We start from the raw sequence: 13,839 nt of genomic DNA, 5'->3' as shown, positions 1-13,839 counted from the left end.
CAAAAAAAATCTTGCTGTGATTTATGTCAAAGAGTGTTCTGCCTATGTTTTCCTCTAAGAGTTTTATAGCGTCCGGTCTTACATTTAGGTCTCTAATCCATTTGGAGTTTACTTTTGTGTATGGTGTTGGAGGCAGGCAGCGCTTGGCTGGGTCTTGGGCAAGGTAATGCTGGAGACATGCTGAGCTTTTCCTTACCTGGCGAACATGCTCCAGTCTTTATTACACTGGCTGAAACTGACCATCATCCTGGCCAGAGCTCTGGTAAGTCTGAAGGTCAACTGAAAGCTTTGTATAGCTGCTCACAAAGGATTCTCAGCTTGTCCACACACAGGAGCAAATAAACTGACATGAACAGCTAGCTTGTGTATATATTTTAGCTATATTATATTTTATGTATACATTGTAATATATACATTATAATTTATATAATATAGTTGATATTATGGGACATGATTGAAATGTTGGAACCTTTTATACCTAAAAAGTATAAGATAATGGCTTCCTATTGCTTTAATTTTGTATCTATATGAGATGATGGATTTTCGCTAAACTGATTTTTTAAATTTTTAAAAAATTTTATTGAAGTATAGTTGATTTACAATGTTGTGTTAATTTCTTCTGTACAGCAAAGTGACTCAGTTATACATACATATATATATTCTTTTCCATTATGGTTTGTCATAGGATCCTGAATATAGTTCCCTGTGCTATACAGTAGGACCTTGTTGTTTATCCATACTACATATAATAGTTGGCCTCTACTAATCCCAAACTCCCAATCCTGCCCTCCCTCTTGGCAACCACAAATCTGTTCTCTATGTCTGTGAGTCTGTTTTTGTTTCATAGATACGTTGGTTTGTGTCATATTTAGATGACACATATAAGTGATATCATAAGGTATTTGTTTTTCTCTTTCTGACTTACTTCACTTAGTATGATAATCTCTAGGCCTATCCATGTTGCTGCAAATGGCATCATTTCATCCTTTTCTGATGGCTGAGTAATAAATACTCCATGGTATGTATGTACCACACTTTCTTTATCATTCATCTGTCGACGGATATTTAGGTTGTTTCAATGTCTTGGCTATTGTAAATAGTGTTGCTATGAACATAGGGGTGCACATATCTTTTCAGATTATAGTTTTCTCTGGATACATGCCCAGGAGTGGGACTGCTGGATCATATGGCAACTCTCTTTTTAGTTTTTTGAGGAACCTCCATACTGTTTTCCATAGTGGCTCTACCAATTTACATTCCCAACAACAGTGTAAAAGAGTTTCCTTTTTTCCACACCCCCTCCAGCATTTGTTACTTGTAGACTTTTTCATGATGGCCATTCTGACTGGTGTGAGGTGGTACATCATTGTAGTTTTGATTTGCGTTTCTCTGTTAGTGATGTTGAGCATCTTTTCATGTGCCTATTGGCCATCTGTATGTCTTTTTTGGACACTAAACTTGTTCTCATCATTTCATGATGTACGTAAGTCAGATCGTTACACTGTACACCTTAAACTTATACAGCACTATATGTCAATTATATCACAATAAAACTGGACAAAAAGGGGGGCAAAAAAGATAATGACTTTCCTGAGTGTGCCCTGAAATATGTGATTACAATTAATATAATGAGTAGAGACATACTAACATATTACTAGTGAAGGCATCCCAGCTCAGTAAACCTGAAGTTTGAGAACATTAACAATCAGGTGCTGGGCTTCCCTGGTGGCGCAGTGGTTAAGAATCCGCCTGCCAGTGCAGGGGACAAGGGTTCAAGCCCTGGTCCGGGAAGATCCCACATGCCATGGAGCAACTAAGCCCGTGCACCACAACTACTGAGCCTGCGCTCTAAAGCCCGTGTGCCACAACTACTGAGCCTGAGTGCCTAGAGCCCATGCTCTGAAACAAAGAGAAGCCACCGCAATGAAAAGTCCGTGCACCGCAATGAAGAGTAGCCCCTGCTCGCCACAACTAGAGAAAGCCCACATTGCAGCAACAAAGACCCAATGCAGCCAAAAAATAAACTAAATAAATTAAAAAAATAAGGTGCTAAAGTAATAGTAATATTTGTACTTTACATGAAGTCAAGTTAAATATTGGGAGGGGGCAAAAAATCATGATAAGCAGGTTCCTGAGATTTCTTACAGTCAGTTCATAATCTTGATATTATTTTCACTAGCTTTTCTCCTGATTTTTAAAATGAATACATATGGTGTAATGTTAGCTAGCATATTTCCCTCTAGACCAACAATATTTTTTAAAATTGAGAACTCAAAAAAACAAGAAAACCTAGTGATAAAGGCATTTTATTTCTACTTTACTAATACTGGAAATTTAAAAAAGGAAGTAATAAGAGCCTGTCTGGTAAATGAGGGTGGTGGAAACTGTATCTGGTTTGCTTGCTGTCAGCCATGGAGAAGAGGGTCAGCAGGTTACATGGGAAGGCACAATACTTGCAATGAATTTATCAGGAACTCACCAGGCATCATCCCAGAGCTTTCAGAAAAGCAGAGCTTAGGTTGCTTCCATGTCCTGGCAATTGTAAATCGAGCTGCAATGAACATTTTGGTACATGACTCTTTTTGAATTATGGTTTTCTCAGGGTATATGCCCAGTAGTGGGACTGCTGGGTCGTATGGTAGTTCTATATTTAGTTTTTCTTTTTAATTAATTAATTTTTGGCTGTGTTGGGTCTTCGTTTCTGTGTAAGGCCTTTCTCTAGTTGTGGCAAGCAGGGGCCACTCTTAATCGCGGTGCGCGGGCCTCTCACTATCGCGCCCTCTCTTGTTGGGAGCACAGGCTCCAGATGCGCAGGCTCGGTAGTTGTGGCTCACGGGCCCAGTTGCTCCGCGGCACGTGGGATCTTCCCAGACCAGGGCTCGAACCCGTGTCCCCTGCATTGGCAGGCAGATTCTCAACGACTGCGCCACCAGGGAAGCCCCTGTATTTAGTTTTTTAAGGAACCTCCATACTATTCTCCACAGTGGCTGTATCAATTTACATTCCCACCAACAGTGCAAGAGGGTTCCCTTTTCTCCACACCCTCTCCAGCATTTATTGTTTGTAGATTTTTTGATGATGGCCATTCTGACTGGTGTGAGTGATACCTCATTGTAGTTTTGATTTGCATTTCTCTAATGATTAATGATGTGAGCATTCTTTCATGTGTTTGTTGGCAATCTGCATATCTTCTTTGGAGAAATGTCTATTTAGGTTTTCTGCCCATTTTTGGATTGGGTTGTTTGTTTTATTGATATTGAGCTGCATGAGCTGCTTGTAAATTTTGGAGATTAATCCTTTGTCAGTTGCTTCGTTTGCAAATATTTTCTCCCATTCTGAGGGTTGTCTTTTTGTCTTGTTTATGGTTTCCTTTGCTGTGCAAAAGCTTTTAAGTTTCATTAGGTCCCATTTGTTTATTTTTGTTTTTATTTCCATTTCTCTAGGAGGTGGGTCAAAAAGGATCTTGCTGTGATTTATGTCATAGTGTGTTCTGCCTATGTTTTCCTCTAAGAGTTTGATGGTATCTGGCCTTACATTTAGGTCTTTAATCCATTTTGAGTTTATTTTTGTGTATGGTGTTAGGGAGTGTTCTAATTTCATTCTTTTACATGTAGCTGTCCAGTCTTCCCAGCACCACTTACTGAAGAGGCTGTCTTTTCTCCACTGTATATTCTTGCCTCCTTTATCAAAGATAAGGTGACCATATGTGCATGGGTTTCCATCAACAGATGAATGGAAAAAGAAGATGTGGCACATATATACAATGGAATATTACTCAGCCATAAAAAGGAATGGAACTGAGTTATTGGTAGTGAGGTGGATGGACCTAGAGACTGTCATACAGAGTGAAGCAAGTCAGAAAGAGAAAAACAAATACCATATGCTAACACATATATATATACTGAATCTAAAAAAGAAAAAATGGTCATGAAGAACCTAGGGGAAGGACAGGAATAAAGATGCAGACCTACTAGAGAATGGACTTGAGGATACGGGGAGGGGGAAGGGTAAGCTGGGACAAAGTGAGAGAGTGGCATGGACATATATACACTACCAAACGTAAAATAGCTAGCTAGTGGGAAGCAGCCGCATAGCACAGGGAGATCAGCTTGGTGCTTTGTGACCATCTAGAGGGGTGGGATAGGGAGGGTGGGAGGGAGGGAGACGCAAGAGGGAAGAGATATGGGGACGTATGTATATGTATAACTGATTCACTTTGTTATAAAGCAGAAACTAACACACCACTGTAAAGCAATTATACTCCAATAGAGATGTTAAAAAGAAAAAAAGAAAAGCACAACTTTCAGAAAAGCAGTTTGCATCTGGTTACATGTTTACTTACCATGCCCTCAAAGCCAAAACCTTTTAACTTGGTAACGGTTGCGTTCTTTGACTAGGAAGTAGTTATAGGGACAAGGTACAAAAAATAATAAGCATGCAGCCCTTTATTTAGTTTTGCAAAGTCTCTGCTTATAGTTCTGTATATTACATAACTGTGTTATACAAATACATTTATTTACAAAAACACTCTAGCTGTGCAAACTTGTTGCTTTTTAAAAATGTCCAGGAAGTTCCATTTCTGCCCATCCCAAGATATATTTTTAAAGCATGCATAAAAATTAACTTTGGTGTGGGAAAACTACTCTATGTGCTGTCACATACAGTATTTTTGGTGTCTATTTATATATTTACAAAAATTGATCAGTTTACAGAACCGTACAGAAGTGTACATTCTAAAATCCACAATGCAATAGTGTGGGTTACCAGGTCTCAGAAAACAAAGGAAGGATTTAGATACTGCAAAGAAAACAACTAGCGAATCCCAATATGTTAGAAAAGAGAAAAAAGAAAGAAACAGAACAAAACTAGCTTGCTTGGGCCGGCAAATTATTATACATAATTTTCATGGCAGTGCAGTAGGGTTGATCATTGCCTTCCACATGTGCCTCTGTGTTGGCTTGTGCAGAAGTTCATTGGCTTATTGTCTAGCACGCTACTTTCAAATGTACAAGGCTACAGTATCAAAATGTTTTGGCAAAAAAGATCTCGAAAGGAACCATGAAGTTTTGACAAAAATAGAAATCTGTAATAAAGCTAAATAACACTAAAATAAAAGGAAATATTATAGTATCTGTTTTACAATTTGTATAGTCACACCTGTGTATTTCTCTGTTCACGTCTAGTCTCCGTAATGAAAAATATTTTTATACAAAACATACTAAAATTCTGGAATCATACATGTTTTACATGCTTCATACATTTTTTTTCTTGTCTCACCACACCCTTCTCTCCTGCCATACTCTCTTCTGGTAACACATGCTTACTTCATTTAACAGGTATTGAATAGAGACAGTAAACACTATGTAATTAGAACAGCGACAAAGTAAAAAAACAAACAAGCTTTACTGAAATCTATTAATCCAGTATTTAGCACATACTTAGCAGTAAACCTCAAACAGTACAGCGATATGTTACATTCTCTTGTGAAAACACTTGTCGAAGACTGTTAAAAATTTTTTTTTTCTTAAATGCAACTCCGACTCGTGCCTAATAGGATTTGGCCTTTAAGAGGTTTCCTTTGCTGTGGACTGGGTGGCTTTGCTTGAACTTCCGCTCTGTGCCTTGTAGCTGGTGAGGCTAGGAGTATGGATGGTCCTGATGCTCTTGGCACCTTGATTCAGTGAAGCTGGGGAGGCAGGGGGGGGCAGGGAGGAGGAGAAGGAAGGAGGGGCTGCTCGGCCATTCTGAGTCTGCAGTGAGAATGAGAGATGGTGACCTTTACCTGTGTGAGCGGGGCTCTGAAACTTCAAGGAGCCATTAGAGACAGAGGGGATGAGGGAGGCAGAGGGAGCAGATCGTCCTGTTTGGGGGCTGAGAGGGTTAGAAGGAACCGATGGTTTAGTAGCAGGTGGATTAGGGAAGTTAGAGCTGTCACCACTAGAAGAAGGCAGAGAACTGCTTTTCCCAGAGCTGGGAGAAAGGGCTGGAATCTTAGAAGCAGGTAAGGAGGGGAAAGTAGGCTTACAGTCCCCACCAGCTTTCTTAGCACTTCCATTAGCCTGCAAATAAAGACGGCAGGAGACAGTTTGTCAGAAAGCTGGTAACACCATCAATCCACAGGGCCTGGCAACACAGCCCTTCTGAGAGTCATTAAATCAAAGACACCACACCAAACCAGTTCAAGGCCTGAGCTAAGTCTTGTCGTGCTGTACTGGACCTGGGAGAAACCCCCAAAGTGCAGAGCAGAGGGTGTACAGAACAGGGAAGAAGGAAGAAGAGTGTTTGTGAGAACAGGCACATCATTCTACTACCGTCTCCGGGTGCTGGGTGGAGACGTGAGGGTTGCGTGAGGGCTGTTACTGGGGCGGGGCTGAGGCATCGTGACGGAGTGTTAATGGGCCTCTAGTGCGATGCCGTCCACGTACACGTTAGTGCTGGAGACTTTCAGGGCGGCTTTGTCTGTCTCGGTTTCCCAAGGTGTTCTGATGAACCACTACACTCCCCCAAGGAAAGCCACCTGGCCCGCCACCTTGTGTTAACAGGTCAACTTTGGAGTCACAAAGTAAAAGCTGTTTTATTGCGAGCATGCAAAAGAGTGGTGAGAAATTCAACAGAGGCTTTGAGACTCTCTTCATGCCCCCAGATCCAGGACGTGTACGTAAACGGTATCTTACAAAGAAAAATGCAATATTTGGTATAAACTAAGTCAGTGACTTGCTTCTTAAGCGCAAGAGTGTCCATCCAATATTGGGTTTAAGGTAAAACTACCTGACGATATTGGCGGGGATCCTGCAGTTTGGACTGCTTGCCAGGTTTGTCCAGGCTTCCGGGTCTGTTCTTGGAACTCATGGGGATCGGCATCCTGCTCGTCTGAGGGGTTCCCGTGGAGCCCTGTGGGGAGAAGCAGCAAGTGGGGGAGAGAGAGGACGCGTGTGAGCGGCTTACCCCCGAGGCTGCCCCACTGTGCGCAGAGAAGCTCAACGTGAGAAGCCACAGCCCTACATGCAGGACAGATCTAGGAGACGGACATCAGGAGACACCACTGGGGTTAATTTGAAGAATCAAACAGAATAACACTGCTCCACTACTGATCAAACGGATTTTAATGTGAGTATCAGAGCAATCACTCCAACGGCAAATGGCTGACCCAGCATCCTTTGCGGTTTTCCCAACACCAGTCAGCAACAGAGGTAAAAATAGAATCGATTAGCTGTTAGACACCTAGTTGTTGTTGTTCTGAAGGTGAGGGAGAAAGTGTGAGAGAAAGGATCATTGCGAACAGACAACGAAACCAAACGAAACGAGCCACCTGAAAGGAAGCAAGTAAATCACAAGACACTTTCGCTAATGGTGATTATGACAGGTTTAAGAAAGTAGCTGGCTCTTTTCATTTTCCGTCAGACCAAGATACCTTACGTGAAGCCGAAGGTACAGACGAGGGGGGCTCTAGGGCAGTGGGAGCTTCATCCAGGACTAGCAAGGACTGGGGACAGGCCTCCTGGGCCACGTGGGATGAGCTTGCAACAGACTCTCTGTTGGAGGAACCCGAGGTCTCAACTAGGGCTTTGGGACTCATCTCACTGATCGTATTTTCCAGCTGTTTGATGGTCTGCTCCAGGCTGTCCAACGTTCTGTAGGTATTTTTTCTGATTTCATCAGTTCTCGAGATCGGAGCTGTGCTCTCCAGACTGGGCTGCTCTAGTCTCCTGAGCATACTTTTCGGGGTGTCTTCGGATCGAGACCCGCTGATCTCGAAGCGCTTGGCTTCTCTGTGCTGCTTCAAAGTGCCGTCCTCTTCCTCCTCTTCATAGACCACCACCTGCAACGTCTTCTTCCCCGTCTTGGTTCCCGTGCGAATGGCTTGTGTGAGAGCGGCGAGCTGCTTTTTCGGGAATTTGAATTTGAACTTTTTCTTGGGGCTTTCAAACTGGTCATCGGTCGTGTCGCCCTGGCTTTCTGAACTTGGAGAATCGGCTGGGTTGAACTTGCTCTGCTCGGTTTTCCTCACTTCCGGTCCTCCTGACATTCCGGTCTCCGCTGAAAGGAAGTGCGGCTGGAATTTACTCTCAGCCTCCCGCCCTGCTCCGAGGTTGCCCGAGGCCCCCTCCTTAGGAAGCTTTTGGGAGGTGTTACTCTGGACCACAGTATCTCCATTCTCCTCCTCTTCCTCTATCTTCTCCTCTGTCATCATTCTCTCCAATTCCTCGTCGCATTCCTCAAATATGGTTGAAAGTCTCTTGTATGCGGCCCGGATGTCCATGGGTTCATCAAAAATGATGATCACGGGTTTCTTGTCTAGGCACACGACCGGCTCTTCACTGTCAGTGCCTTCTTGCTGGGAAGTTGTCTCTTCTTTGGCGTCAATGTTGACCGTCTGTACATCTTGCCCCTGTTTGCTCACTATGTCGCGGACCTCCCCGCTGGAGAGAACTTGGACCGCGGTTTTGGTGATCATGAAGGCAATGCTGTCGGTGGTTGCACTCTCCTCGGTGGGAGAACCTGCTGTGGACTCCCCATCCTCATCAGGCGTCAGGTTAGCAGGCCTGGCTCCCTTCGGTCTCAGGACAACTTGGCCAAACTCTGTCAAGGGAACCTCTTGGTCTTGAGTTTTGACATCACGAATAGTCGATTCGGTTGATCTAGTGGGAGAGGGAAGGTGACACTTATCTGTATTTTCTTGTCCTTGCTGGGTCACCCCCTTTGTCTTCCCATAATTCATCTTCTGATTCTCAGTGTCACACACAGGGTACGGCTGCCCTGAGATTTTAGGTCCTTTGTTGATTTCATCTTCTAAGGAACTAACGCCAGAGAAACTAGAATTGACCCTGGACACATTTTTCTGGGAATAGTTTCTAACGTCTCTAAGTAAACTCTTAGTGGATATGGAACTTTCCTTCATTAAGATGTCAGTTTTGTATTCTGATGTTCTTGCTGCACCAGAAATACTATTCTCCATTCCTCTTTCCCACTTAGGATGGTCACTAGGTATGGAAGCCCCTGCGGTAACCTGGGAGGGAGAGTGGAGGAGGGAAACCACACACAGTGATCAGAAATGGATCTGCAAAGGAAGGGAATTAATCTGCATGGTATCAGTTGGAACACAGATCTGGTGGACTCACCTTCCAGGATTCCATTTGGGGGCCATTTTCATATTCAACATCACATTTCCGTACGTCTTCGTGGAAAAATTCCAAATTCTGGTAGAATAGTGTAGGACATGTTACTCCACAAAACCACACCCCCCCAAAGTGGGCTACAACTAGATTGTTTCTTTAATTACACTTCAAAACATGCGGGCCAAGCACATTCGTCACACACCAGTCCAAAGCCTACAGCTCTGTTTACCTTGGGTGGCTTGGTTCTCCAACTTCCAAAAATGCCCTGTGTTTGCACAAGATGAAAATCTCAATTAGAAAAATATTTCAAGGATTTCAAATTTCGGTGGGAGGAGCAGTTAAGAGAATAAAGGGACCAGTTCTGGACCAACACCTCCTCTTTTCAACATCTGATTGTGAGCTTAGCCGACTCCAAAACCAGAAGAGTGGCATGGCATCGTAGAAAGCACAATACACGACAGGCAGATTTCGACTCTAACCCAGATCTGCCGCTTAACTGTGTTATTTTAGGCAAGTCATTTCACTTCCTTGGGCCTCAGTTTTCTTGCTTATAAACCAAGGAACTAGACCAGGAAAGTTTTCACGTCTCTGCCAACTAGTTATTTCATATTTCAGTCTCATCTCTGCTTCTTGTTTGGGGATTGTCCTATAACGACTCTGCATTGCTTGGGTATGGTACTTTGAGATGAAAAAAACCCAGTTTTCCCTGGTCAAATCACAGATTTGAAAACATACTTGCAGTTTGTACTTAAACTTGCCAAGTAAAGTGTCAAAATAACCTTCAAACGAATCGTAGCCAAGATGCTCAAATCCCAATTCAGAGCGACAGTGCTGCCAAGATGTCATCTAAACATTTACAAAACAGATATTTGAGGCTCAAGTGGTGACCGTGACAACATGACTCAGCTTTTCCTTGAAGAGACAAGAATTTTTAATATAATAGCCATTAACAAAGACTCCGGCTTTCATCCATGAAGATCTGGGTACTCTACAATTTTTCTGCTTGGCCCTCTGGTGGTACACACAAATCAAAATCCTTTCAAATGGTTTCTGTTTGACCTAGAAATTTCAATTCTCATTTTTGGGTATTTATACCAAATAGGTCATCAGGTACAATATTTTAACTACATGATTCAGCTTTGGTTCTCTGTGTGCTCTGATGCTGAGGAAAGCTGCACTTCTGAGGTTCTCACCAAGAGATTCAGAAGGTAAGAGCCCAGCAGTGAGAACCGGGTATGGAGAATGCTCCACCAGGCACGGGTGTATCGGTAGCCTCGGGCCCTGCCGCCATGCTACCACTAGCCGTGCCTTGTCACTTCCAAGGCACTGCTGTCCTTTCTTCTGGCTGTAGAAGCCCAAGAGGAAGAGGTGATTAGAACAGGATGGGACACGATCCCAAGAAGCCTGTTGGGTTAAAGCAATGACAACATAACGAAGCGCAAGAACCCAGGCTCCCACCGATGACAGCCTAGAGCGATCCTGCTGCCTGGTTAAAACCAGAAAGAATGTCCGTACACATTCAAGCAATAACGCACAGAGATAACAAAGTCAGTATTAATCACGTGGAAATACGGCACAGGATCCAAGGTGCACGAGCCACCAGACACCTCCTGTTCAACTTCCCCTCGGCCGTCAGGCCCCAAACAAGAGCAATGAGATTCAGCTGCTACGGTGGAACAATATCATCTCTTTGGTGGGATTTTAAATTTAGAATCAACAACTAATGCATCAAGTAAACGTTGCAAGAAGAAGAACAGATGAGGTTTCAGCTTAAGGTTTCAGCTCCAAACAGGGAGTCAGCGTATCATGCCAGGACCTGAGTGCGACTTTACCCTTGAGTCACAGGAGGAATTGGCATCTGCGGGGCTGCTGTTCTGCTGGCCTCATTGATTGGGGGGTTAGGGCTGGCATCTGTTCTGATTGGTCAGGGCCCGTGTCATACCCACTGTTAAATATTTCAAATGCCACCCAGCAATATACGTATTTTAAAACAGATCTACTAGCAGGAATCCTCCAATGGAAAGTCAGTAAGATAAAGATGTCAAGTGTAGGTTTCACATGACCCAGCAGTTTTGGAAGTGGGCTAGAAAAATGAAGGCCTGGATCAAAGGAAGTGCATCCGTTTTGTCCAGGTAACTTGTTCACGGTCGTCACGTAATCTCACAACGATATCTTAGGTAGTCTTAGATAGTCAGGACTCTGCAGGAAAGCTAGTTAAGCCTCATTAATATCTGTTTTGGGGCCCCGAGGTTTGGGTTGTTCAGACAACTGGTGAAGCAGGGACCATATGCATTTGGGCAAGAAACCAAAATTAGAAACATAAGTTATAGAAAAATTGCATAAAAGTAAGTACTAGACTAGCACTTCATAATAAGAGGAAAAAGACTTTAAGAAACATTTGAGTTATAGAAGGGTAGATGAATAGCCCAGGAAGAGGTTAATAAGGACAATACTTTGGGGACAGGTCTGATAGTCACGGTTATTGTGAAGTACATCAGTCTACTAAGTATAATTATCCAGAAGAAGCATCTGTAATTAAACCTACTGTTTAATGCCCTGGTGTTGGGCATTCAGTACAGACCTGCTTAGTATCTGATGGACCCTTGATTGAGATCAGTGTGATGGATGGAATATGGATTTCTAATTGCAGGGCAAGAAACCCCATGCAGCTTTTTAGCAAATTAGCAAAATTCTACAATGAGATGATGATTGTCTCCAGAGGGATCTTCGAGAAGCTCCGGGTCAGTGTTTAAAAGAAACGGTCACACTGGCCCAAGTACAGCACATAACTCAGGACCCGCCAGGACCTTCTGTGAATTGGCTTTAATAAGGCCACAGAAGGAAAGCCCACAGACTGAAGCAGCAACGTAGTTCCAGTGTGATAATTATGGGTTCAATTCCCATTAACAGGAGGTTTCCCTCACAAGAAGGATTTATCCAGACAGTCTCCTAATCTCCCCCGTGCCTAGAGAGCCCCCATCCCCATCGCCTGGTTAACAGCTCCGCTTGCCAGATCCGTGGCTGGCGGAGTTTACAAGAGGGCTCTGGGAAAGCTGGGAGCCGGGGTGGGGGGGGGAGCAGGTCAGCCTCTGCGGGGGGCTGCACGGCTGAGAGCTGTGAGCCCCAGGACTGCATCTCTCAAAGGACTGTGCTAGAATAGCCCTCCGACTGTGTGGTCCTGTATCTCTTTCACTGAGCTTACTTATTCCTGCACTGAGGTACCTATGCGGAGTGACTACTGGGCTATACATTATGGCTGATTTGTTTGACTTTATTTAAAGGACGCTAGAACCTTTGAATTCTAAGATACAAGTTCCTGGCAAAAAATGTTAAGACTTGAGTTGGTCATAAGCTTTTTACCCTGAAATTTAGACAGAGGCTTCATTTAAATAAGATGGCGCTATTTCCAAAAATCACAACAGCTCTAGATTCGACTTACAAAGTGGAAGTTCAAATATGCAGGTTAATCTCCTCTCCTTAAAGTTCTATGTCATGATAGTGACCTCTGTTTCAGAGCCTGGACGTCTGTTTGGAAGCCATGAGAATGCCACAAAGTTTAGTAGCACTAAAACGATACTGAACTTACTACCTTGGCAGGTACACTTTGAGAATTTCTAAGAGTAACAAAAACTCTGGCATCCTCGAACATGCGTGCAAATACATGTGTGTATGTTTCCATGGATACACCTGTGGATGGCAGACAGCTCTGCTATGCATTCTCTTCCTGTAATCTAAAGCTTTCACCTACTTTTTTTTTTTTTTTTGCGGTACGCGGGCCTCACTGTTGTGGCCTCTCCCGTTGCGGAGCACAGGCTCCGGACGCGCAGGCTCAGCGGCCATGGCTCACGGGCCCAGCCGCTCCTCGGCATGTGGGATCTTCCCGGACTGGGGCACGAACCCGTGTCCTGTGCATCGGCAGGCGGACTCTCAACCACTGCGCCACCAGGGAAGCCCCTAAAGCTTCCGCCTACTTTTAACGTAGATGTCTTTGGTCCAGAAGACATGATACAAATTAGAAAAACTGCTACCTACTTGGTTGATGTTTCCATTTGTTCCACCAGCATTGTTCTAGAAAATCTTGAAAGGTGTATGTGTATCTTTGGTTTGGGAAGATAATGCCTGAATTCTGCACATACTGTTGTGTGCTGTGCACAGGAACACAGCGTCCGCTCAGGAAACCTGAGCCAGAGATCTCTGGTGAAACCCCAAGCTGTGTCTCCATTAGTTTAAAAAAAAAGAAGGGTGAGGAAAAAAGAGAAGGTACAGAAGCTCAAGCACAGAGCAGTATTAGTGTCAGAGCAAGGAAAGAAGGACGGCCCACCGGGTGGCCAACGTGTAATTGCCACGTTACCTTCTTCTCCTTGGGTAGGGCTGTGGCCCCCGGCCTAGTGTCTTTAACGTGACTGTCAGCCCGGGACTGCTCAGCGTGACTGTTTGAATTTACATCCATAAAGGAACACTTCTGGAATGCCTAAGGAATTAAAACACTGAGTTAACAGGGATCCGAGTGCAGCAAGGAGGGCAGAGGGAACAGGCAGGGAATCCAGAGGATCTCCCGGTCGAGACCCCGGCCGGATCCTACATGCGGGTCATGCCAGGGCGTCAGCGCCCTGAAAACCGGCTCCCCATCTGACCTCAGGTCAGCAAAGCCCGGGCCAAAGGCTTCCTTATTTTCTGGTCCAGGCTAAGATTAAATGGATAGAGCCTTTGAAAAGAACGCCCC

At 44.1% G+C, this 13,839-nt stretch overlaps 1 protein-coding gene across 7 annotated transcripts in view; it reads right to left on the bottom strand.

Annotated features, from left to right (window-relative positions):
• Positions 1 to 4,427: 4,427 nt before the first annotated feature.
• KIAA1217 (KIAA1217 ortholog) overlaps positions 4,428 to 13,839 on the bottom strand; it is a 330,037-nt gene continuing 320,625 nt past the window's right edge. For 2 of the 7 annotated variants that reach the window (XM_060161567.1, XM_060161576.1), the window contains 6 exons: positions 13,468 to 13,587; positions 9,346 to 9,381; positions 9,120 to 9,197; positions 7,412 to 9,007; positions 6,769 to 6,891; positions 4,428 to 6,059 (listed from right to left, as the gene is read on the bottom strand). In XM_060161567.1, coding sequence (XP_060017550.1) covers positions 5,565 to 6,059; positions 6,769 to 6,891; positions 7,412 to 9,007; positions 9,120 to 9,197; positions 9,346 to 9,381; positions 13,468 to 13,587 — 2,448 coding nt within the window. In that variant the 3' untranslated portion in view covers positions 4,428 to 5,564. The remainder of the gene's footprint in view (positions 6,060 to 6,768; positions 6,892 to 7,411; positions 9,008 to 9,119; positions 9,198 to 9,345; positions 9,382 to 13,467; positions 13,588 to 13,839) is intronic. The other 5 variants (XM_060161584.1, XM_060161592.1, XM_060161598.1 and 2 more) reach the window with 4 other exon arrangements.

Source organism: Lagenorhynchus albirostris, chromosome 1, assembly GCF_949774975.1.
Source record: "Lagenorhynchus albirostris chromosome 1, mLagAlb1.1, whole genome shotgun sequence".
NCBI lineage: Eukaryota > Metazoa > Chordata > Mammalia > Artiodactyla > Delphinidae > Lagenorhynchus > Lagenorhynchus albirostris.
This window is presented reverse-complemented; position numbering and strand designations above follow the sequence as displayed.